Source organism: Sus scrofa, chromosome 9, assembly GCF_000003025.6.
Source record: "Sus scrofa isolate TJ Tabasco breed Duroc chromosome 9, Sscrofa11.1, whole genome shotgun sequence".
Lineage (NCBI taxonomy): Eukaryota > Metazoa > Chordata > Mammalia > Artiodactyla > Suidae > Sus > Sus scrofa.
This window is the reverse complement of record NC_010451.4, coordinates 139,452,365-139,478,278: the sequence shown is the minus strand read 5'-3', so window position 1 is coordinate 139,478,278 and position 25,914 is coordinate 139,452,365. Positions and strand designations below refer to the sequence as shown.

Genomic DNA, 25,914 nt, shown 5'->3' with positions numbered 1-25,914 from the left:
CTTCAGTTTTCATCCCTGACGCAGTTTATAAAAATACATAGAAAACGTGTTTCCTAAAGCAGGAATCCTCTTGCCGGACTCTTGCTTGTATACATGCCATCCAAGCACTCTCGCAATCGTCCCGCTATTCACCATCTCCCTTTGTGATCCGCTGCTAAGTCGGCTTTCTCCCCGGCCAGTAAAGGCTGCACAGTGGTTAGAGGCAGGGCGCCAGCAGCCAGCATGCTCACTGCCAGTCCAGCTTTAAGAGGACATGGACTTCCTTTCCTTCCGTTCCCCCCCCTGCCAGGGCTTGGGCACCTACTGCGGACCCTCCCCCAGAAGTCCCAGACCCTCGGCGATGGACCCTGGTGCTCTGTGCTTGGTTTAGGTCCTCAGTCCTGCGGTGCCCACATCTGCAGAATCTGCACATCCACACATCTGTGGCTAATTCCCAGTCCCGTGGCTCTTGGCCGGGACTCTACATCAGAATGACTTTAGGAGATTAACAAAGTATAAATCCTAGGTTTCATCGGCCTGAGTGAGACATGGCTGGGCCTCAAGATCTTCAAAAGCTACCCCACCCCAACTCTACCGTACGGCGCAGCTGAGAACCCCATCTCAAGGGCTGGAAGCCCATCGGTGGCATTGGTCAAATGTGGTAAACATTACAGGGAGGCTCTGCGGGTATTTCTAGGCCGTATCCTAAGTGCATATCCACTGCCCATACACACATGAAACAACGTGCATCAAGGTCAGACTGGCACACATAAACCAACAAAGAGCTGTTACTGTTTTTCTCGAATAAGCTGAATTTGTCTATTAGCGGTAACAGACAATAATTCTTTCCCACTGAACTGCCCCAGAGTCAACAGGACCTGCCGCAGATCAAGACGAAGCCAGGTGTGCTTGTTCCTTCTTGAAGACATGTAAAAACAGCTCCCTTCATCAGGACTGTGATCTGGCCTGGCTCTGCGAAAGCGGTGTGCCTTTCTGAGAGAGATGTCTGCTTCACTTAAATCCCTTTCAACAAAAATTTCAGGTTCAAATTTTCATTCTCTTGCAGTCTTTCTAAACTGTTTGCTTTTGTAGAAAAATGAGTTTTCCTAAAAATATACCTTACAAAGTTCAGTGCTCAGAAAAGTTACAAAAATAGACTTACATGTAAAAATGCTGTCTGCGTGTGTCTGCAATAGTACCAAAAGATGTGTCCCTGCTATTGCTGGTGTGACGGGTGACAGAGGCAAGGGTTTCTATTCAGAAAGGTTCTACGGCCCCAGCAAGGAAGTAAGCAGGTCAGGGTGTAATGTGCTCATCACAAGAGAGAAATGCAGAACAGACCAAGTTCCAGCGAGCAGCTCTCCCTCTGGGGCCGGAAACGGAATGTTCTAGCTGGCTTCTTAGAAAATGAAACTGTCTGGGGCTTCATCAAGGCTCAGATTTTCAGGATGAGCTGGCTTCTGTGACAAGGCAGCCGAGGCTCCTAGCGGCCACGTCCAGGCATAAAGCCTGGGCTGCTTCTGGTCCTGCCTCGCGACTCTTTCACAGGTCTCTCTGACTCTGCCCTGACCTGGGAGCATGGTGTAGACGCAGAGGCCAGCACAACTGAAGTGACCTTCAGGGAAGGGGTTCGACTCTGGCTTCCCACGTGGGGAAGCCCCGGGATTCCAGTTCCATTGGTCCTGTTATGCCCACCGGGGACCCCAATGGGCAGCGAGGGTGAGGGCCTCGAGTCACTGTAACTCCACAGCCTCACGCCCCAGGCGCACAGCCCCGGCCTGCGCTGGGTGCACCAGGGGCCCAGGGCCAGCGGACCCTGCCAGCACTTCCTCGGCACCAGCTGCCTCCCAAAATGGAGCTCAGCAGGGTCACTGGGGGTGCTCAGAAAGTCCCTGGGCCCAGGCAGCACCTGAGACAAATTCCATCACTCCCACTCCCCAGAGCAGCCGGCCTGGGAACCGCTGCCTTCGTACTTTGTGATCCATGGCTCACACGTATCTGCACTTTTGGCAGAGGAGGGGCTAAAGCTCAAAATTAAGAAATACCTAAGCATTTGGAAGATTCATCTCGGTCCTCTCGAGGTGACAGAGCTACTTTTCATAGAGCTTGATGATGACAGGGACCCTTAAGGAGTCTGTGAGAAGATTATATAAGGCCCATGGCACAGCGGACCCTTGAATGACTCAGGGGTTGGGGTGCTGTCCCGCCAACCTATAACCTTGCCACTGGCCCGCTTGAGCCACTGGGTTTTTTTAATCCACAGACTCAACTAAGTGGGGTCGTGTAGTGCCATCCTGTTCACTATTGAAAAAAAAATCCACCCACACCATTCAAACCTGTGTTGCTCAAGGGTCAGCTGTAAATGTTAGCTTCTAACTCTTACCATCCCCTGATCTGTCTCCAAAGGCCAGACATGGAGCTGGCCTTCCAGGACCTGGCCAAGGAAGAAACAGTGGACTGGCTCTCCGTGGGGCCTCAGGGCCTGGTGTCAGCTAGGAGAACCAAAGTGACAAGTGGCAGCTTTGGGATCGGGCCAGAGCCACGACGTAGGAATCCCGCAGCCCTAGGAGCCCCACTCCTGACCGCCAGGGACCTCTGGCCCTGAACCTCCCTGGACAGAGAAAGAACATTTGGGAAACTCAATCCTAAGAGAATTTAGCAGTTAGATTTCATGCAGGAAGCTTGAAATACAAAGAAAAAAAAAGCTTGACTAGCTCTTGCTCTTTTATTACATTATAGTAAAATATCTCAAATTACAAAAATGCTAGGATTTTCCTGCTGGGTCAGCATGTCACTGACCTCCCAAGCTCTGGGGCTTGAGGACACAACAAGTGACAGTAGAATGCGAATCATTCTCTCTCTCTGTGCTGGTAACTATCTCGCTGGCGGGCTTTCCTTCTGAGGAGAGTAAATAACAAACGTGGTTTGGTGAAAAGGGCATCAAATTTCAGATTCTTAGGAATGTTAGTTAACCTTCCAGGAATCACCTTGTAGTCCCCCGGGGGAGGGACGTGAGGGGGCTTGCTTCCCCAGGGGTTCCTTCGGCTGCTGCTTTTGAGGTTGGGCTCCCTGGCTGGGGGGAGGGCTCTTTCTGCACCACCCCCCGCCCCGTCGGGGGCCTCCTGCCCGACCCCCCAGGGCTCCTCCAAGACCAGATGCCCCACTCCCTCCTCTGTGCTACAACACGCTGGGCTGAAGCGGCTTCTGTGGCATCTGTCGTATCCTGTTAGCCAATTTTCTTCGCTAAATTGTAATTTTTGTGGAGACAGGGATTGTTTTATTTTTCTATCTTTAGCACCTCTGCCGGGCTGGAAAGGTGTTGAAGGGGGTTCAAAACAGGATATGATGGAACTGAGTCGGATATAGGTTATATTTCCTCTGAGACCAAATGAAATACTTTGGTAACAAAACCATGGGGCCCTGATCCATCTGAGTGAATAAATAACTTACAAGCTAGAGGAAAATTGTGTGTCTGTGTGTTGTGTGTGGGTGAACACAGTCACAGCATGAAAAGAACTGTCTGAAACCCCTCTTCCGTGTGGAGGGGGAGCCAGCTGGGGCACTTACAACCCAGTCTACAAAGAACCGAGGTGCCGATCGGGTGCAGGGACACAGGAGAGAAGCGAGTCCAAGTTCTAAGCAGAGGGAGGGAGTTATTTGAAGGGGATTTTTTTTTTTTTCTTCTCACGTACCTGTAGATGTTGTGACGGCATTGTCATCACTTTCAAAATCAAATTTCATATTCCCCACAAGGCACAAGGCTGTCCTTATTTCACCTGCTAGCTGCGGTGAGGGCTGCCCCAGGGCCTGGGCCCTTCGACTCAACTCACGAAAGAAAGGAAGGGCTTTGGGGCAGCTTCCCAGTGAGGCACAGAGTGCGCTTTGAGTAAAAACCCTTAAAGTAAAGTAAAAAGAAAGTTATCTTCCGTGAGTAGCCTAAACCGATTGTTTCGGACGGAAGGCCAACAGCGTTTCAAGAGCAGCTTCCGTTTCGCAGTCTCCCAGTGGGCCCGCCCTACCCCCAAACGACTTGATGCATTTTCTCCGACTCCAATTTGGGGGAACTTTCCCTTTTGCACTGTTGTTCCATCTCCGTTAAAGGCTGCTGGTATGCATGCTGATGAGTCGGCTATGAGCAGATACTGGCTAATGTTCTGATGTCCCATCTCCCCTTGCTGGAAACCACACTGAATCTCAAAACAACGGAATGGAAAATAAACAAGTAAATCCAACACATATAATCAGAAAACACTGGTCACTCAATGGAGGGTAAGTACCGTGGAGATATTTGGATAAAAGTAAGTCTGAGGAGGAATTCTACCCTCCTTTTCTCCCCTGCCCAGGAAGGGTTCAAAGTGGCTTATCCTCTTGCACCTGACATGATTTGACAGAGTACCAATCGGGCCTGCCTGGGACACGGAGAACTAGCTGGTTTTCAACTGCCTTGCAGTGGAAGAGCCTCCGAGCAGAGCCAGTGGAATCAAGTGTTAGTGGAAGGCTGGCCCGGGCTGGTCCCGTATCTGGGTGGACTCTGCGGCCCAAGTGCTACAAGTGAGCTTCTTCCTCGTTGGAAAAGCCCGTTAAAAGCAAAATCAATGACGACTAAACACCCCAAAGGTCCCCAAGTGATAAAATTCCTTAAACATACTTAGTTTTTTGCAAACATATCTTGAAAAGTGATCTTCACCCAAACGGACAACATCCCTTTCCGGAAGCCTTCCGTGGAAGCCTCACAGTCTGAAGACAAAGGAATGTCCCTGCAACTTCCAAGGACACATCTGCCACAGGGCACTTCTCAGCTGGAAGTCGGGCTGGTCAGGGCAGAGATGGCCAAGCCAGTCCAAGGTCCGAGCGTTAACGTGGGCTGTCGGGACTATGTAGCTGCCGTAGCGTGGTCCCGGGGGCTGAAGGGCCTGGCAGTTTTGGGCCAATGCCATCCTCAGAGGTCATGCCCCAGTAAGGTCACTGCTGGCTGGTGCCGCCCTTAGGTACTCTGCGTTTTCGGCGGCGGGACCCTTACAGATGCCGTTTGACTTGGCTTCCTTGGGGAAGAAGGCCTGCTGGTAGTCTGGGTTGTCCAGATTAATCTGGTGGCTGCCTGTCTGTGCCCAGAAGGCAGGGCCGTCCAGTCCTCCGTTGATGCAGGCGGGGCGGGGGGTGTTGAGATACTCAGGGTTGCCCACGGCATTGCTGTGGGAGTTCTGGTAGTGGGGGTCCCGGCCAGGAGCTGCACTGAGAGGCTGATTGTGGTAGACAGGGTTCTGGACGGAGCCCGCGGGCCTCTTGGGAACAGACTGGTTTACATATTCTGGAAGCGAAAAGAAATCACAGGTCATCAGTACAACCTCCTCCCAAGCAGTTCCCTGGCTCCTGCTGAGCCCCCTGCAGATCTTCAGTGAGCCCCGGGTGACAGAGGGAGACGACTCGCTTGCTGAAATAAATCATGTTCTTTCCTGTACTTCTTAAGGCAATGGGCACCGTTATCTTTTGCCAATTCAAGTTCTCAGAGTTCAGCCTCCCTGAGATACGCGTGGGTACAGGCTGGGACGGCCCGGGGATGAAGCCTGGATTAGGGACGTATATGCTTCACAGGCTAAGAATGGACTCAGGAGGAAGAGTGGGATCAGAGCTGTCACACGTGCACACACACACACTCACTCACACATGTATATCTTTTCTGGTTGCTTCACATTCTAGGAAATCTGCAGATTCATCCGAAAAGCCACCTGCACGTGACATGAGCCACCGGAGCCCCGAGTGCAAAAGCTCGGTCGTTTCCTACCCACCTTCCCTCCTCCCTTCGTCGTGTCTGCACTCTTGCCAAAGGCCCCCCTCTGGACCAAGGGGAGGGAGGGAGGCAGCCTGGGTACTGGCGATGGAGCCAAGGGGCACGCCTGCTTCTAGACTGAGGCACTCACCGGGTGCTGGGAGAAAAGTGTCGTCTAGGCTGTCCTCGGTCAGGGCGCCAGTGGGGTCGGAGCTGTACCGCTGCAGGAAGCTGTCTTCCTTGAGGGGATAACTCTGCTGGGGAGGCCATGAGGCAAAGGTTACTCCCATCGCCGGGGAAAAAGATCGCCCGAGAGCTTGTTAGGACGCAGATGCTGCTCCCACAGTCTGGGAGAGGACCCGAGACTCTGCATTTCCAGCCACATCACCCCCAGGTGGCACCCACGCAGCCAGCCCACAGAACCCAGGGCACGTGGCGCTGCCCTGGTCAGGGCTGTCTAGCGGGGCTGCCTGCAATACAGGAATGTTCTATGACCCACGCTACTAACCACGTGTGGGAGGAACCAAATTTTAAATCTTACTTAACTTTAACCAAAATTTCAACTGAAGCAGCCATGTGCGGCTGGAGGCTTCTGTGTTGGCAGGTGTGGGCCTGCTCAAGGCTCTGCCCAGCCCGTGTCGACGTCACCGGTAAGGTGGCCTCAAACCCAGCTGGACAGGTCCCTCCCCAAGATCCCGTCAGGAGGTCTCGGGTGCTGGCCCGACAGTTTGCTTTTCTGACAAACCCCCGGGACACTGATGGTGCCGGTCCGAGAACCACATTCCAAACTGCACTTCAATAAGTGGCGGCTAACTGCTGGCCTTAGGGTAGGGGTCACGGGACGAGAGGATCCAGGAAGGAAAATGGTGATTATGTGGGTGGAGGCGGGCATTTTTCACGTCTAATAGAACCACGGTACAGAGCTATTATTTACTTCTAGCTTAGAGGTGGTGATACCTACCCCGTTTCTGTCAACGCAAGCCACAGCGGGGGTGCTGCTGGTGGCGCTCTGAAAAAGAAGCACAGCTGTTTAGGGTGCACATGCTCCCCCCACCCCGCCCACGGAAGCAGGAGGGGGCCCAGGGTCCATTTAAAGGGGCTGGATTTCATCTTGACTATTATTAGCTTTAGGTCTAGTTCTGACGTGACTCATTCCTTAGTGGGCCTAAGAAGACCAGGAGCCCGTCGTTACAATGCCATAGGTAACCGAGGCACCTCAGCGACCCATTTGGATGCCGGTTTCCCCAGGTGTGTAAAAGGCACTTCTTGGTCTCTCTGTGAGTTCCCCTAGATGGATCATTTTCCCTAAAACACGGCCTGTTGAGAGGAAGACTCTGGTACCAGAGAGCTGAGCAGCGGCGTCCGGGAGGTGGCGGGGCTGTGGAAGAAGCCCTGCTGGGGGACGAGGTACTCGTCGGCGTCCACCACATCCTCCATGTCCTCCTCGTCCATCAGGGCGCGGTAGAAGTTGGAGTCCGTAGGGCTTGGCAAGTGCATTCGCTCGTCTCCCTGGACAGGGGTTTGGAGCCCATGAGAAAGGCCACAGGCCTGCCGCCCCCACCCCATTGAGGTGACTCCCTGGGCGATAGTTCAGCCCTGACACCCGCCCAGGTCCTGTCCTCCCTTCTCCCCACATGGACTTAGACATGAAGCTTCCCTGACACCTAAAAGCCCCAAAGGGAAGGAAGGCAGCGCCCAGGAGGAGAGGGGAGGGGCTGAAGCAGGTTCAGGGCGAGGGCCATGGGGCTGCGACACAGAACAAGCCACACACGCGTGGACTCTGTCCCCATTCCTGGCGCAGAGCCCCCAAACCCTTGGGATGTCCCAGGCGCAGAGAGCAGAAAGCCGCTTCCGAATGAGGAGACTTTCAGAAGCTCCTCAAGGTGGGGCCAGCGGGGGGCGCTGCCACGTGAGGACAGGGTCAGAGCTCCCAGGCCCAGCCGACCTCCTGGAGCAAGGATGGATCCATGGCCAGAGGGCCAATCAGGCCCTGGAACGAAGCCCCATAGAGACCCGACTGGGTGGGGCTCAGAGAGCGTCCAGGGTGGTGACCTCATGGAGATCTGGGGAGAGCCGGGCACCCGGGGCCCCACACCCGCCTGTGCCTCGCTTCTGTCCGGCTCTTCTTTTTCTAACAAGCCAGCGATCTAGTGAGGAATGTCTTTCTCCAAGTCCCGAGAGCCGCTCTAGCAAAAAACCAGTGGAAGCTGAGGAGGGGTCAGTCAGAAGCACAGACAACCCTGGGACTGGCCTCAGAGGGGGGCGCAGGGAAGCAGCCCTGGGGGACTCTGAGAGCTGTCCTGTCTCCGGGTGGGGCAGCAGATTGAGCCAAACTACAGGCCACCCCGCTGCTGTCAGAAAGCTGCCTGCTTGGTGGTCTGGGGACCCTCCCCCCACCACACAGCAGGACCTTCAGGTGCTGAGCAGGAATTCTGCAGATATCGTTTCACTGAATTGTTAAAACTGCCCTGTGACCTTGGTTCAACCTAACGTGGCCAGTGGAGAATCCAAGATCAGAGCCAGGTATGCTCGGCACCAAAGCCTGTTTCTCCAAGACCAAGATAAGACCTCGGCCGGCAGGACCACAGAGACGACGGGGCCAGGTGCAGGTGCTCAGGCGGGTGGCAGTGACGCGGGGGCCACCTGGAGCATCACAAAGCCCACAACTCAGCCCTGCTCTGAGGTACTCAGGGTCATGGTGTGGCCGGGGAGAGGGAGGGGCGGTCGGGCTGTGTCCCCATGGATGCAGCACAGCAGCATCGGCTGCTAATTAGAGGGTTTTCCCAGGGGCAGGCGGATGTGATCCGGTACCTGGATGACAAGGTAGCGCTGGGGGTCTCGGGCCATTTTGGAGAATTCGATGATCAGCTCACGGAACTTTGGGCGACTATCAGCATCTATCATCCAGCCTGGGGACGGAAGGAGGCAGTCAGTGCAACGAGAAGGAAGCGGTGAAGATGGAAAGCTTTTGAGGAGAGGTTCTCTCGGACACATAAATGAGCAAGAAACCTAATCTCTGCGACAGGGTCTCGGCCTTGGCAAACCCGCACTGGTGACTCTGTAAAGACCAGGATAACATCACACAGCCGAGTCAGAATGGCAACGACACTCTGATTTCCCGCACCGCCCCTTCCAAGGGCCAGCATTCTGGGGTCTTCACCCCAAGGGAGCCAAGGCCGTCTGGCACGCACGGCTGCTTGTGAGCGGCTCTGACCGCAGGCCGCCGAGGCATCCAGACTCAGCCAGGTCCACGTTCACCCTCACTGATATGCACTCAGCAGGCTCGGAAGCGCTGGAAACCAGATCCAGTTTAGGGACTTTCCTTCAGAACCTGGGGTTGGGAGCTCGAGCTCCTCCTGTGGGCGGGCACCTCTCACGCAGCCGGGGCACTTGGTTCACAGCCATCTACTCGCGCTGAACGCGCTGGGGGAAACACTATCGCCTGGAAATCCGCATGACTCCCGCATGCTGCTCTTGTCCCAGCAGCAGGATGGCGAACTATTTTAGGCCAGACCTCTGTGTGACCTTAGACAAATCACGCAACTTCCTCCGCCCCAAGCAAGGGAGTTAAAACTGATTAAGTCTGCAGTTCAACATTCAGAAAGGCTTCGTACTTACAGGAACCTGGCCCCACCACATTCCCTGTGCTACCCTCCTGTGCTCATGCTCTTCACACAGGTAAGGTGTTGCCGCAGACAGGGGCCCTGGCCGCTGCCAGAGCCCCGTGAGCCAGCCAGGTGCCTCTGGGTGTGTGTGCGGGGGTGTCTGCGGATGAGCCTGCCTTGCAGACTTCGGAGCCGCCTGCAGGGAGAGGCAGGTCTGGGGGTGGGGCTTCGGGAGCCGTGCCAGGCCGGGTGGAGCGGGGGGTCGGGGGTGGCCACTCACACTTGACCATGATCATGTAGACATCAATGGTGCAGATGGGGGGCTGCGGGAGGCGCTCTCCCTTCTCCAGGACGGTCGAGATCTCACTCGCGGGGATCCCGTCATAAGGCTTGGACCCAAAGGTCATCAGCTCCCAAACGGTGACTCCTGAGGGGAAGAAGGGGTTGCTTGAGGGTCAGTAATAACCACGGCACCTCGTCTGGAGCCATCGCTTTGACATACTGTTTGTGGCGTCTAAAACTCAGGTTTCTGTGGCCTTGGAAGCCTCAGTTCACCTCTGTAAAGTGGGACGATGACAGCACGTGTCTCAGAGGATGGTTCTGCGGACCAAACGAGATAGCAGCACTGACTCACGTTCAGACGACGTAAGGCAAAAAAGCGAGCGGCCAACAAACAGTAAGAGCAGCAGGGGCACCACCAGCACTCTGGAGTGGAAGGGCTGGCGTCTGTGGAGCAGGAGTTATGCACCCAGACCTCGGCCCCAAGTGGCTCACCAATAGGGTTGTGAGCTGTGTTCTCAAAGAACAAAGAAACTGGAGAGAGGAGTTCTCGTCGTGGTACAGTGGAAGCGAAGAGTCATGAGGTTGAGGGTTCGATCCCTGGCCTCGCTCAGTGGGTTAAGGATCCGGTGTTGCCCTGAGCTGTGGTGTAGGTCGCAGACTCGGCTCGGATCTGGCGTGGCTGTGGCTATGGCTGTGGTGCAGGCCAGCAGTTGTAGCTCCGATTGGACTCCTAGCCTGGGAACCTCCATATGTCACAGGTGCGGCCCTAAAAAGACAAAAGGCAAAAAAAAAAAAAAAAAAAAAAGAGAGACTGGAGAGAAACCCCCTGTGTTCCTTTTGATAAGTACAAAAGTCCCACACTTTCTATTTCACCATCAAGCAATCATCATGACTGAAAAATCAAAGCAGGAGTAATTTGAGAACTGGGTGATTTTCACACCACCCCCAAGTTCAGATGGTCCTTCTATCTCTGTGCCGCCTCCATGGAATTCTCTGCTCCGGAAACACACTAAGGCAGTGGGGAGGGCGGCCCCACCTGCACAGCAAGGTGCCATGGGTGCCACTTGCGAGGACCACAGTGGGTCCCCAAACTACACAGGAAGGGCCCAGACACAGGGGCCAGGGGCTTCCTGATGCCCAGCTGGTCTAATGACCCCTCCTCTCCGGAGCCTCTAAACGGGTATTATCACAGGCCGGCATGGGTTTTCCAAAACCAGGTGGCCGGAGTTAACCTCAGAAGGCAAAGCTGCAAAGGAAGCAAAGCAGTCCGGGGACAAGAAATCAATTTCCTTCCCACCACAGCGTCCGTATGGACTCAAGGAAACAGCTCGTTTCCAAGCTTTATAAAGTCCATCAGTTCTCCTCTCACTAGGTTTAACCACCGCAATCAAACATGCACAGTGGATTCTCACAGGAAGGCAGGCTTTCCAGGCTTGTGAACAGGTGGTGAAAGAGGGCAACATGTGCGCCTGGCTGTGGGTTCGAGCAGCGCAGGAAGGCGCTAAGAATTCCCTCGTCTCAACTCTGGAAACTAGAGAGTGGAGTAACAGAATGTGTTTCTTAGACTGAAAGTTCAGGTTCATGTGTGAGAACTCCAGGGACCAGCAGGTTATTATCACTGACAACACTGTTTCCATGGAGATGAAAGCCCAGGGCCCCCTGGTGACGCTGCCTTCCGGGCTTGGCTGTCACCATCCAAAGGGATTAAGTCACGGAGCTTGAGAGTTTCATTTCTTGGGTAACGTGGCCCATGTGGGCTGGGAGTGGGCACACAAGCCCGAGGAGAGGCAGCTGGGCAGCCGGGAAAGGCAGGGGCCAGCCGCTCACGACCCTTCCCACCCCATCTAGGGGTCAGGTTTTGTCGGAACATATCTGGAAAACCGAAGAAGGATGTTGAGCAGAGAAGTGAAAGTCTGCTGTTTTTAACTACGAAACACACTCTCCTGGAGAACTGGTTGGCATGTGCAAAACAAGCCCGGGAGGAGCCCCTGCTCGGGGTCCCTGAGGGAGGGTGGCTCGGGCTCTGTGGTGACAATGACGATGGCTCTGGGCCGTACCAGCAGTGGGAAAAGCAGCACTCCTCTCCATCCCTCCAGGGAAGCAGATATTTCTTGAAAATGACTGAAAATAACAAGGTGACAGAATAGCCCTTATCTACTCCAGGCACTGAGGGCAGCTCAGCTCGCAGGAACCTACGAAAACTCATGTATTCAGGAGTTCCCTGGTGGCGTAATGGTTAAGGACTTAGTGTTGTCACTACTGTGGCGTGGGTTCGACCCCTGACTGGGGAAGGCACTCCTGCATGCTCTGGGTGCAGCCGAATTCACTTCCTCATTCATAGAGACCTCTGTCCTAAGACCACCACTCGCTCCCTGAAAGCACAGCCATGGAGCCGGCGCCTCGTGAAACCTCACTCCTCCACTGGGAAATTCTTCCCAGAAAACCTGACTTGTCACCACCCTTGGTTCACTTCAAGTTCATGGCCAGAGGTCTGGCTGAGTTAGATTTTTCGGGCACAGGCTTTTCCCAGGTTCAAGTTCTTTCTGTGCTGACAGCCGACTGCTGGGTACGGACTTAGATTCAATTTCCTTCCTCGTGTTTTCCGGTATAACAGAAAATTATGCGATTTTGCAATCCTTAGTCACGTCCAGGACGACGGCACGTACAATGTAAACCCCACAGCACCGGCCAGCAGGGCACCCTCGGGTGACTCACCGTAGCTCCAGACGTCACTCTGGTGGGTGTATACACGGTGCAGGATTGACTCTAGAGCCAGCCACTTGATGGGCACCTGGGGACCACGAAAGAATGAGACAGCAACTAGCTTCCCTCCCCGAGAACTGAATGGCTCCCGGACAAAGGTGAGAAGCAACCCCCACCCCCTGACCCCAACCAGCCCCCAGGCCCAGTGGGAGGAGGTGTGAGCCTAGCAGAGAACAGGGCCTCTGCTGAGCCCCAGAGCTCCGAGCCCTGGGTCTGCGGGTTGTTCTGTTGGTCATGTCTGTGTGTGTGGGTGTCTATGGGACCGGCCGCCTGGAGCCACATAGGCTGGAGTAAAACTTGCGGGGGGCCCAGCTGATCCAGAGTGTTCTGGAGGGCGTAGCAGGAAGCCCCCCGGAGGACCCCAGGGCTGTCTGAGAGGAAGAGGCCGACTCCAGCCCTGCTAGCACCCTCGGGAGCTCCTGGACAACATGGGGTGCTTTCTGTGCTATTTCCCAGCTGTTCTTCTGATGGGCATTTCCCTGGAACAGGCGGCTGAAACCTAACCTCAACAAATGACTAGCATCTGTGCTACCTCTGGCTTCAGGATGTGTCAGGAACATCTGTACTCGCTTTCCCTGCAAATCCTGCTGCCTGACTACACTGCGAGGGGGCAGCTGGGACCTCACCCAGGGCAGCCCCTACGTCAGGTGGTCTGCGGGCAGAGAACGCAGCCCTTCCCTGAGCCAGCCCCTCACTTTGCCTCCTTCCGCGTGGTACTCTTTCTCCTCGGCGCCCAGCAGCTTGGCCAGCCCGAAGTCAGTGATCTTGACATGCTGCGGTGTCTTCACCAGCACATTCCTGGCCGCCAGGTCTCGGTGCACCAAGCGCCGGTCTTCCAGATAGTTCATGCCCTGAAACACGGGGCCGCGCAGTGAGGGTTGAGGGACTAGCGGCTCGTGGAGAGCAGAGCGGGGACCAGGCGAGGGCAGAGGGTGGGCGTGTCATGCCCCAGCGCAGGGCTTGGTGTCATCTAGGCAACAGCCTCTACGGTCCGATCAGGGACTGCCCTCAAGGGACACAGTCACCTACAACTAGAAACATTAGCAACCATCTGTCCACTCCATGGATGAAACGGTGAGGAGATGAAGACGTAATGAGCTGCTGACTTATTAACTTACCCCCATCCAGGTAATCAAGTAGCAAACACAGGTTAACCAAGTAGAGGAAGCCAGTGACAGAGCAGGAGACCTGCTGGCAGGTTGGGATGCGGCTGGACCCTGCCCAGGAGGGCCTGCCGCCACCTGCCTGGCCTCTCCTCCCTGCGTCAACGCCTCTGGGGCGCCCACTGCCTCCCCCCGGATGCGCGGCTTGGAGCCCACTCTCCTCGCCGTGCTGGGCAACCTTACGTGATTCACCACCACGGAGGCTTTCTGCCCTGTTCCCCCCACCCCTTTTAAACTGAAATCACGTGGATATTGAATCTGCTTTTACAAGATGCCCCCCCACCCCCCCGCCGCCACCCCTGGCTGCCTCCGTAATTCTGCTGTCATCACCACCAAGGCTGCAAGAGAGAGAAAGAATATTTGAGAAGCACCCAGCACAGTGCCTGGCGCACAGTGAATTTCCAGATGGGCAGTAGTCCCGTTGCTGTGGCTGTGGCGTAGGCCGGTGGCAACAGCTCTGATTAGGCCCCTGGCCTGGGAACACCCACATGCCGTGGGTGTGACCATAAAAAGGATGAAAGACAAAAAAAAAATTAAATTAAATTAAAAAATAAAGAGAGGATTCTAGGAGCTCCTGTCATGGCTTAGTGTTTAATGAACCCGACTAGTATTCACGAGGATGTGGGTTCGATTCCTGACCTTGCTCTGTAGGTTAAGGATCCGGCATTGCCATTAGCTGTGGTATAGATTGCAGATGAGGCTCGGATCTGGCATTGCTGTGGCTGGGTTGTAGCCAGGCGGCTACAGCTCTGATTCGACCCCTAATCTGGGAACTTCCATATGCCTTGGGTGTGGCCCTAAAAAGGCAAAAAAAGAAAAAGAAAAATGGGCAGAAGACCTGAATAGACATTTCTCCAAAGAAGACATACAGATGGCCAACAGGCACATGAAAAAATGCTCAACATCACTGATTATTAGCGACATGCAACTCAGAACTGCAGTGAGACACCTCCTCACCCCAGTCAGCATGGCCTTCATTAGTACGTCCACAAACAACCAATGCTGGAGAGGGTGTGGAGAAACCTCCCACACTGTTGACTTAAATGTAAATCGGTACAACCACCATGGACGACAGCATGGAGGCACCTCAGAAAACTAAGTCTAAAACTACCACATGATCCTGCAGTCCCACTCCTGGGCATATATACGCACAAAACTTTCATTCAAAAAGATACAAGCACTTCTATGTTCACTGCAGTATTATTAACAATGGCCAGGAGATCGAGACAACCTAAACGTCCACGGACAGATGAGTGGATTAAGATGTGGTGTATACACAATGGAATACTACTCAGCCACAAAAAAGAACAAAATAATGCCATCTGCAGCAACATGGATGGAACTAGAGCCTCTCATACGAAGTGAAGTGAGTCAGAAAGAGAAAGACAAATACCATATGACATCACCTATGTCTGGAATTTAATATATGCTATAAATGAACCTACCTACCGAAAAGAAACAAACTCATGGACATGGACAACAGACCTGTGGTGGCCAAGGGGGAGGGAATGGGATGGACTGGGTGTCTGGGGTTAGGAGATCCAAACTATTGCATTTGGAGTGGACAAGCTATGAGATCCTGCTGTATAGCACAGGGAACTATACGTAGTCCCTTGTGATGGAACATGATGGAGGATAATGTAAGAAAAAGAATGTATGTATATGTATAACTGGGTTACTGCTGTACAGCAGAAATTGACAGAACACTGTAAATCAACTATGATTTAAAAAATAAAAAAAAAAATACTACCAGGCTATTTGTGGGATCTTTAACATTTTTCTTTCCTTGGAAAAACAACAAATAAGTGATTCTTATGTCTCACCTGTACTACCTAAGAAAGCTCCTGAATGTTTAAGATGCTGGGGCTTTTTTTCTTTTTCTTTTTCTTTTTAGGACTGAACCTGCAGCATATGGAGCTTCCCAGGCTAGGGGTCAAATGGGAGCTGCAGCTGCCGGCCTATGTCATAGCCACAACAACACCAGATCCAAGCTGCATTTGTGACCTACGGAGCAGCTCATGGCAATGCGGATTCTCTCTTCTCAGTGAGAGAGGCCAGAGATTGAACCTGTATCCTCGTGGCTACTATGCAGGGTCCTACCCTGCTGAGCCACAATGGGAACTCCTATGCTGTCTGTTCAAAATGGTTCCCTTGCTAGGGTGTCTCAGGTGCCAGGAAATAAGATGAATGGGCTCATGTCTACCAGATGCTTCCCTGGAACTTCCAAACTAGGAATTATTATTTAGGAATGGAGTGTGGAGAGGGAGAGAGAAGTGGGGCTGAGAAAATGCTTCCAAACAGAGGAGGACTTCCACTCACTGGCCCCTCTGCCCGTCAAGGGGCTCCTGCATCAGCATCCGACCCCTGTGATCCATTAAACCCACAAGGAGGACTTCGGGGGCACTTCCAGTTCTGTTTAATTCTCCCTGTGGACTCTCATCCTGCTGCTTTCAATGCCTAAAAGAGAATTTGTGCACTGGACCCATGTGCTACAAACCCTGTTGAAGCTGAAGGGACAGGGGTAAGAAGAGCAGCTGACAGCTCTGAGCCAGCCCCCAACGCCCCAGGCGGAGGCCGTGGGCCCGGCCTCCGGGTTCAGAGTCTAGGCTGGGGCCTCACAGACCAAGGGCTCGGAGTCCCCAAGACCTCCCCTGAGATGGTGACCTCAATTTCCTGCTGGGGCCTCCAAGTGAAACTTGCCTGCTGACCCAAAGACTGCTTCAGATTCCAAAGAAAACGACCACAAGAACAAACAAACAAACAAAAACCCAGCCAACACCCCAGCTCCTCGGCCCATGCTGCTGAGTAAGTCCATGGACAGAACCTGACGATGGATTATGCCCCAGCCCCTCTCTCTGGTCCTTAAAGAACCAGAGCAACTGCAATAAAGTCTGAAAAATGTTCTCAGCATCGCGGTCTTCAGAGAAGGCTTGGGAAAGGGGAGAAAAGGGCGGTTCACATTCTGGAGCCACGGCTAATCAGCCAGAGGGGTTTAAATCAGAGACACTCTGGGGACAAGATTAGAGTCATTGAACTTAGATAAAACTGGATTCCTTGCGCTCAGTCTCACATTAACAGAGGCAATTTGAAAGGCCATCTCACTGCTTAGCAGTTATACTTTAACCAGGCACCAAGATAAGGGCCCTGACACGGCTCAGGAACTCCCAGAATCTGAACAGAGGCCACGGGAAGCAGTGTCAGTGTAAAAGCCCCTGGGCCTCTCGGAAATGCCTGTCCTCAATTCTTCTTGGAGACCTCGCTAAGTTTAACGAATATATGTATATGGTCGGTTAACGCAGGACAGCTAGGATGGGTATTAATATACTGGGGTTAATGGGGATCCGGAGAACTGCCTGGGCCCTGATCACAGAGGAAACACGAGCACTTCACGAGGGTTTTCAAGACTTTCTTGACACAACACCCACGTTAAAAGAAAGGCCTGACACTTACAGACTTTTCCCAGGCTTTGCAGCACCTACAAGTCCTGGGCGGCCCAGAGAGGGAGGCAGGGATCGCCTATATTTTAACCACCTGTGGGGAGGCGGGAGCACTGACCTGGCCAATAGGAGAAGGCGAGGTGGGACGCGGAGGGAACAGAGGGCCCAGCAGAGTAAAGCATGGACCCCTGGCCCCACCCTCAGAAGAGGCGGGGGAGCCAGAATTTCTTATTCCAGACAGAGGCGGAGCAGCGCCAAGCCCTGCTGTGTGGCTGGAAGGCCAGCTCAGCTCACAGCCCTTGGCGTCTGCTTTGCCCAGGGCATTGAATGCTGATGGAGAACCTGGCCTTGGGAGCAAGCCTTGCCTCACTGCCCTGACGTAAAACAGTCTACGCAGAGGGCTCAGCGAGCTGATCCCCAGGGTGCACTCAGGCCCGCACCAGGCGCATGCTCCAGCGGTGCCGGCACTGCCCCAGTTCTTCCCAAAGACCAGTGAATCCTCTCTTCTCCGCCCTTCTTCCTTCAATGACCTTGACTGAGGCTGCCACCGTGTCCTGCTACCCTGAAGAAGCCTGATCATGGAGTTCCTGTCGTGGCTCAGTGGTTAGCAAACCCGACTAGTATCCATGGGGACGCAGGTTCAATCCCTGGCCTCCCTCGGTGGGTTAAGGATCCGACGCTACTGGGAGCTGTGGGTGTAGGATCGCAGATGCAGCTCGGATCCCGAATTGCTGTGACTGTGGTGTAGGCCGGCAGCTGTAGCTCTGATTCGACCCCTAGCCTGGGCACCTCCATATGCCACGAGTGTGGCCCTTAAAAGATGAAAGAAAAAAAAAAGAAGCCTGATCATGAGCAAATATCTGTGTGGCGCCCTCTGCTTTCATGATGAGGCTGGACCTGCAGGGCCCCAAGGAGTCTCCTCTCCCCGCCAGCTCCTGCCCTGTGCCTCACCTGCTCAGCAGCCCTCAGCGTCCCCAGCTCCTCAGATGCCCCCGGCAGAAGGACGGGCTCTCCCCATCTGCCAGACACGGGCCGAGGGGGCAGGGGAAGGGGAGGGGCTGATGCTGCTGGCAGACTGAGCCACCCTGCTGGTCCCCATGTGCGCGGTACAGCAACCTCAGCCCTCCCGGCCCCCTCCTTCCCTGCTACCCTGTTAGCTCTGCGGGGATCTGTGTTCCTTGCGTGAGGAAATGAGGAAATTGGAGAGCTAAGAAATGTTGTCATATGTATTTCTGAAGGCACGGCTACTGAAACCTCTAGGAGTTGGCGAGTACGCTGTAATAATCGCACAGCGATGTCTGGCTTTATAACGACATACTGCAAAGTGACAGTTTAGACTAAGTTCAACTGCAATCTTTCATAGAACAACCTAAGAATAAATTAAAAAGTGATCCAAATAACCGAAATACTTGGTAACTGGATCTGCCGCTGGCCCTGTCCCCTCTCTCTGTCTTACTGCTGGGGGTGCCCGCAGGGTGTGCTCTGCAGTTGAGTCAGCTCTGAGCAGGCGTCTTCTCCAGCCCCATGGATGGAGGCCAGCGGCTGAACCACCAACCCTCAGCAGGATGGGGTCTATGCCTGGAACCTCGCCTTTGGGTCCTGATCTGCACCGGAAAGCGGGGGCTGGGGGTGGGGTGGGGGAGCAGACCAGCCGCGGAGGCCGAGCACCGGGCCCAGACGGGAGGCGGGCACCTGTGCTGCACAGAACAGCCAGCGTCTCCCCCACCAAAGCCGAGCGAGCTGACCGGCAACTGCGACCCCTCCAGGCAAATGTCCCTTCTCTCCCGCCCCCGCGCATCTGTCACGACCACGTCATACTCCTTCGACACGGGTTGCCGGCACGGCCCCTGGAATCAGACAGCAGGGCCCGGACAAGCTGCTCCCTCAGAGGCACGGCCACTCTCCTCCGTTAGCAGGACCTGTCTTCCCTTCGCCGTTCACAGGCCCTGAGAGCGCCTACCAATCTGTGGGTGAGGAAAAGACCTGGGGCTTTTTCCGATGAATTTAAACCAAACTACGTACCCGAGCACTTGAAAAAAACAGATCTTTTGAACAGAAAGTTTTTAAAGTCCATCTCTGTGAAGTTTCATCTCTTAGAATGAACCAGGTGGAGTGGTGCTATAACGAAATTTTTTCTGGGCGCCTCCCTCGCCCGCCCACCAGCCACCTTCGAACCTCACCAGGGCCAGGTCAGCACCCGAAACTCACACGAGCTCCCTGAAAACTCACTTCTGTGAGATCTGACTCTGAGCAGGGCGGTAAGAAAGCTCTGTGGTCCCCGAGGCAAAGGACGGACCGCTCCCAGCCAAGGTGGCTGATTCCTGCAGGGCTCTGCAGCAGTGTCCTCTGCGGTGCTCTAAGCCTGGGTGGCAGCAGTGTCCCCCAAACCAAGCTGAGGACAGCATCTCTTGGATTAGAACATTTTAGGGGATTAGTGTGTCATCTAATTATGTGGGGATTTACTAGCTGATTTAAATAGCCAGAGAGAATGGATACACTTTCGGAAGCACCTAAGTTGCTCCCAGCAAGGGAGAGCTCCCGCTGGCTTCCTGAGCCAGGAGCTGAGGAAGTGGTGGTCAAGCAGCAGGTCAGGTCTCCCTCCGCAGCCCCCGGAGACCTGAGATAGAATCCACTCTCTGCCGGATGGGAGGGCAGGCGTCTCTGTTCTCCCAGCCCACGCTGATTTCCTCCAGAGGCCATCTCTGTCTTGTTTTATTGGGGTTTTTTCCCTTTTGCCTGGGTGATACAATTTTATTTGTCCTCCTAGTAGTTGAGCCACGACAATAAACTTGCCTAACATTGCCCAGCTCTCCATCAATACTTGGAAAACTTCCCAAAAGAACCTGTGCCTTGGTGAATCAATGAGGGCATTTATAAATCAATAAATCCCACTTTGAAGATGCCAGCATGTTTAGTTTTTCATCAGCCCCTAATGTTTCTGGGTGGTTCCAATTCTAACTTTTGGGTAAACAGTCACTAACCCAAGAGAAAATTTCTCTCTTTGCAACTGTGGAAACCATGACTCTCCCCGCCTCCGGGGACAGACACTACATCCCTACAGCTATCCGAGGACAGCGGAATAGGTTTCTCTCGAGAACGAAGCAGCTGGATCACAGACCGAAGCAAAGAGCTGCAGCACGAAGGGGCTTCAGCAAAAGCAAATCGAAACAAGGAGCAACAGGCAGAGCCGTGGGTTTCAATACCAAGACGAGACTGAGTGACAGAGGAGCGTCCTGGAAAACTTTCAGGCCCTGGCAACTCCCCTTGGGAACTCTGGACACGCGCCCTCATCAGGCTTGTCCTGGGCCGAGCTGCTCTCATCCTGCGGTGGGCTCTGCCGTGAGGTGTTTGTTTTTGCCTCACGCTTGCGGAAGACTGGTTTGGGGGCCAAATGGACTCCCGTTTATGCAGACACTGGGCGGGCAGCAGATTTGAGCGTGAGATCGCAAAGGAGATAAGGGAAAGGCTGTGGACAAGAGAGGGCCCGGAGCAGGAGGTGCTGCCGTGAGGAGAGGCAATACGGAGCCGAAGACAGCATTCTGCTTAGATTTTGGTCACTAATCTAACCTAAGTTCGTCAAAAAATGTGGGAAAAACCAGAAGAGTGAGCATGAGGTGCATCCTGGAGCCAAGCAGGTGCTTCGCAGAGGCCACCAGTGCCACCCTGCAAAGAGCCATCTGCAGCCAACGAGACCGGGAGCACGGACAGCTCGCCTGAGGACAGCCAGAGCTGAGACGTGGAGCCACGGGAGCCACGAGCCTGGTTCTGAGGCAGGCAAGACTTGCGGGGCGGTGTGTCCTGTCACGTGAAAAGTCATGTCTGTGGAGCTGCAAGTTGACACAGGTAAGGAGAATGATAAATATCTGGGCACTCTCTGGGGAGCTGGGCCTTCTCCACCAGGCAGGAGGCGACGGCCACAGGGTGCAGAGTTCTGGATGCCCTGCCCGAGGTGGACGACAGCCAGGGCACGGCTCTTCGAGTCCCTCCCAGCTTCACATAAACACGTCAGCACACCTGATCTTCCCCGACAGCAACGTGCGCTTTTAAAAAGTAAGGCCAATGAAGCAACGCCACAGGGAGAGCCTGGAGTGGGGCTCTCTCTCTGGCGACTCTCCCACCTCAGACAATCAGAGAAGCGACTGAGGAGGCATCTCTGGGGTCTGGAGGCAGGACACGAGCAGACCTCCAGGAATAATTCTTTTTTTTGGTCTCGCCCATGGCATGTGGAAGTTCCCAGGACAGGGATCAAACTCATGCCACAGCAGTGACAACACCAGATCCTTATCCTGCTGAGCCACCAGGGAACTCCACGAGAGAGTAACTCTTTATTCAATGAGACCTACTCGGGGTGAGCACCTCCTGCCCACATCAGCCACTGTACTGGGTTGAAGAGTGTCCCCCCATTTCCTGTCTACCCAGAACCGCAGAACATAACCTTATTTAGACAGAGGGTATGGCAGATCGAAACAGTCAGAGATCTTGAGATGAACGCACGTTGGCTTTAGGGACGATTTTATCTTTCTTTTTTTCTTTTGTCTTTTGAGGGCCACACCTGCGGCATATGGAGGTTCCCAGGCTAGGGGTCCAATCAGAGCTACAGCTGCCGGCCTCCACCACAGCCACAGCCACGCGGGATCCGAGCCGCGTCTGTGATCCATACCACAGCTCATGGATCCTTACCCCACTGAGCGAGGCCAGGGTTCGAACCTGCAATCTCATGGTTGCTAGTCAGAGTCGTTAACCACTGAGCCATGACGGGAACTCCCGATTGTATCTTTTAAAGGAGGGGTGGTCTGGACTCAGACGCGGGGAAGGAGGCCATGAGGATGGAGATAGGAAGCAAAGCGATGAGTTACAAGCCAGGAAATAACTCCTGGACCAGTGGGACCAGGGGAGCCTTCAGCGGGAGGATGGCTCTTAGGACACCTTGACCTGGGACTTCTGACCTCCAGAACTATGACAGAATAAATTTCTATTGTGGCAAGCCACTAAGTTTGTTGCAAGTTTTGGTGGCAGCCCCAGGAAACTAATAGACAGAGAAACCACCTTTTCATGAAACCATAGCATCCAATGCACACAGGCGCTGCCAGGGCCATTCACTAACCACGGCCCTGTAACTGCCCTCTTGCTTGGCCAGGGTTACTGCTGTGAGAAGGACAAGAATACCAGGTGATACGCGGGGGTCTGAGAGGGCACCCCTCTCTCCCCAGGTGCTGGGAGTCTCAGGGCTGTGGCAAAGGGGCAGAGCAGCGCCCCAAACACGACTTCATGCATCTTACGTTGCCTTCCGTGTCTGCGGGGCATTGGGTGAACGAGCTCAGCGCACCCTCGGGGTAATTCCGCAGGACCATCTGCACTGCCAACCTGGGTGGGGGGGTCAGGACCTGGACAGGATGCCCTGCCTCCAAGGACCCCACGTGGTCCTAACGCCTACCCCGGGCCTGGGGGAGGAGAGGCTAGGGTGGGGCCTCCCCACAGCCCCTGGGTCACTAAGAGGAACATATACCCACTGTCAGAAGAGACAGAATTTAGCAAGTCGGGCTGCAAACTACAGAGGAGTGCTGGGCATAAGAGGGAAGAGGTGTGAGATCAACGCCAAGACTTTGTGAGGCTGCGCGAGCACGTGGCCTGCTGCTCTGTCCCTGGCCTCAGCTCATGGCGAGGGGCGGCACCTGGCCACTGTCTGCCCCTCAGCCCCTCCCTGGCTCTGGATCTAGCCTGTCGACACGGGGTAGGTTCAGCGCCCCGGTAGCCGCGGAAGTATCTGTTCCCCTCCTGTAGCCTGTGCTCAAGCCTCAACCTGGTTTGCTGGCCTTGTTATCAAGTCCTGCCTTGGTAAAAGCCACACGCCTCCCTGCCACACGTGACTGCAGTGTCCAACGAAAAGAATGTCAGGGAGATGAGAACCAGCATCCAACCGTACTGAACCGTTCAAGTCTCAATGTGCGGCGGGCCAGATGCTGACCTGACGTAAGAGCATCAATTCAACTTAACCCCAAAGAAAGACAAGTCTGCTCTGCACACGCGCACGTGCACCTGCCCCCCCAACGGCAGAGTCTTGGTTATCCCACGAGGAGACTCTACCTGCGGACTTCCTGTTGCCTTTATCGCCCCTTGCCGCCTCTCTCTGGGACTCTCACCAGGGACCCTGTCATCCTGTGGTGACACCAAGCCCTGCCAGTGCTGCTTCACGCTCTCCCCACCCAGGCGAGCTGCAGGCCACGGCTCAGAGGCTCTCGAGCCGTCGATTTACCTTTGCGATCTGCACACACCAGTTGAGCAGGTGCTGGGAGCCGATGTTGTCCTTGTGCTCGCGGACGTAGTCCAGGAGGCAGCCGAAGGGCATGAGCTGCGTGATGAGCTGCACCGTGGAGGTCAGGCAGATGCCCAGGAGGCGGCACACATGAGGATTGTCCACACTGGCCATCACGTAGGCTTCCTGGGGGAGGAGAGCCAGGCACGTGAGAGAGGCTGGCCCGCCCATGGGAGCTAAGGGAGAGCCAGACAGGACCTTTCCAGGTGAAAAGGCCGAACGTGATTCTCAGCTGGGAGCACGCGACGGCCCAGGAAGCATCTAGCACAGCAGGAACATGGGGTCTCGCCCCCTCAGAGCGCACCCACAGACCCCGGGCGGCGCTCACTGTTGCCAGAGCGCTGGGGAGAAGGAGACCTGATGTCTCTGTGTCTGGGTGCTCCTGGGTCGTCACAAAGACTCCAGCTCAAGGTCAACGACGCGACCTCAGGGCCGGTAGGAACGCACACCGGGCCTCCGCCTGAGAATGACCTGCCTCCGCCCGGAGAGGAGGGTTCTGGGGAAGGGACCTCACTCTGCCCGGAGCTCCACGGGCTTGCTCAGCGCCAAGCCCTTCCTGCAGGCCCGCTCTGGGCGCCATGCAGACGGAGGAAGTTAGACTTGCAGCGACGGAGGAGCCACCCAGGGGCCACTCCTGAATAGCCGGTCTGTGCACCCCACCTCAGTCTCGGGAGGGAGAGCACCCCATCCCCCTTCTGCTGCCAGAGGCTGCCAGGCAGGAGCCTTGTATGACACAGCCCCGTTTTAACCCTTCCCAGGCGGAGGACGCTGGTCTCACTCACAGCCACGCACACAGCTGGGCCTGGCTTCTGTCTGACTGAGCATGAGGGACTCCTCCCTCTCTGGCCATAAGCCCCTCTCTTTCCCTTGGGGACACTGGGGTGGTGACACTGTGCAGAGGCAGAAGAATCACCTGGTCTCCAGGACAAAGTCTGGGGGCCCTTTCTGCATCTTCCCACTGTGTGGGGAGTGGGCTCTCTGCCCAGAAGTGAGGGCAGCCTGGGCCAGGTGACAGCACCGAGGGTGGCTGCCACAGGAGCCACAGGAGCCGACAGAGACAGGGCTGGGGTCCAGCGGCACATGTACATATTCCTAAATGCAAATGTGGCGGCCCCAGGTTCTGGCCTTAACCCTTTTTCCGGCCTCACTGTTCCTGGAGGCTCTGCAAAGGCTCCTGACCTCTGCAACACCCACCTCCCAGGCCTGCCCACCCTCAGGAGGGCCTTGCCTGGAATGCCCTTCGACCTCCTCTGTCCCTGGCTAACCGCTCCTCAGAGGAGCCGCCCTAACACCCAAGCTCCATTCTGCTCTCCTGGCATCTTGCAGATTTTTCCCGGAGCTGGGGCAGAATGGGGCGCAGGCTCAGCTGTGCTGTGTGAATTGCTGGGGGCGGGGGGGGGCGGGTACCGCCGCAACCCCCCACATCCATTCCCGCTTCATCGTGCCAGCAGCCTAACACCCCTCTAGGCACACAGATGCCTCGAAAATGCCAGGGGTGAACTACCGAGAAATCATACATAGCCAGAAATTCAAAGCTAATCAGAGACCAGGCCACTTCCACGAACAAAAGAAACCCACAGCTTTGAGAGCTGCTACAGGAAGTCCACCTGGACACTTCCCTGGGCGGTGCCCCGCTCCCAGGCTGCCCCCTGTGCTGTGCCCCTCCTTGTGCAGTGTCGGGCAGGGAGCGGTGCAGTGCTTTGCACCTTCAGGCTGCTTACAAAGCGCCAGGCGGAGAAGGCCCGCAAGCAGTGTCTTCTGAGGCCGTTGTTTGTCTGAAAGGAAAAGTGAGGCCCAGCGAGGCTGGAAGACCGTGCCTCAGACCAGGGCACGGCCCGCCTACCCCGAGGTTGTCACCCCCTGGTCACCCATGCACCTGGGAGGGTGGCAGTGCTAGACCTCATGACACGGGGCGCATGTATAAATCTGTTCTGCATTCTCTCTCCATTGCCTGCCCTAAATTTAAACTGGAAAGTTGGTGGAAAAATTAATAGGCCAGGCAACTGCCGGAAAAGCACAAATCTCATTTCTCCTCCGAGTCTGGGAAGCTGTACAACCATCACACCAAAGAAATCCCCTGGCTGCTCCTACTTTCTCAAGATCTGGTTGAGATCTGGAAACAGGCTGTACTCGTTTCAGAGGGAGAAAAAGTGACAGAGCAGAGCAGTGTGACAGCCCGTCTGCTGTGGGGCCCGAGGCGGACCCAGACCTGGGGGTCAGCGACAGAAGGCCAGCATGGGCACTGGGCCACCCGGAGCCTGGAGCCCCGCCAGGGCCCTGCTCCTATTAAGAGCAGATGGGGAACAGAACCAGGTCATCTCCCTGCACCCCCAAGCCTAGGCGAAATGGGGCGTCCTGATCACTGAGCGGGAGTTCACGTGAGCTTTGCTCGGAGCTGTGTCTCTTGACTCTCAGGGCGCACCGTGACCTCTGGAAAGAATGCCTGCGACTGCGTGGCCTCTCTGTGCGGCAGCCCTGCCAGGCACGGCTTCCAAGGCCGAGGGCAGAGTCACGTTGCAGGAGGGCCTCTGAGGCTGGGTGACCTTGAAAGTCCGCTATGTTGTCAAGATGCTGGTTGGTGCCTCCCTTCTCCCTTCCTTCTCCC

At 55.1% G+C, this 25,914-nt stretch overlaps 1 protein-coding gene across 1 annotated transcript in view; it reads right to left on the bottom strand.

The window, feature by feature from the left end:
- Positions 3,647 to 25,914, bottom strand: part of EGFR (epidermal growth factor receptor) — a gene marked incomplete at its 5' end in the record, with an annotated part of 172,223 nt that continues 149,955 nt past the window's right edge. The window contains 9 exon segments of the mRNA NM_214007.1: positions 3,647 to 5,287; positions 5,898 to 6,003; positions 6,708 to 6,755; positions 7,088 to 7,255; positions 8,558 to 8,655; positions 9,632 to 9,778; positions 12,349 to 12,424; positions 13,092 to 13,247; positions 23,250 to 23,435. Coding sequence (NP_999172.1) covers positions 4,926 to 5,287; positions 5,898 to 6,003; positions 6,708 to 6,755; positions 7,088 to 7,255; positions 8,558 to 8,655; positions 9,632 to 9,778; positions 12,349 to 12,424; positions 13,092 to 13,247; positions 23,250 to 23,435 — 1,347 coding nt within the window. The 3' untranslated portion in view covers positions 3,647 to 4,925.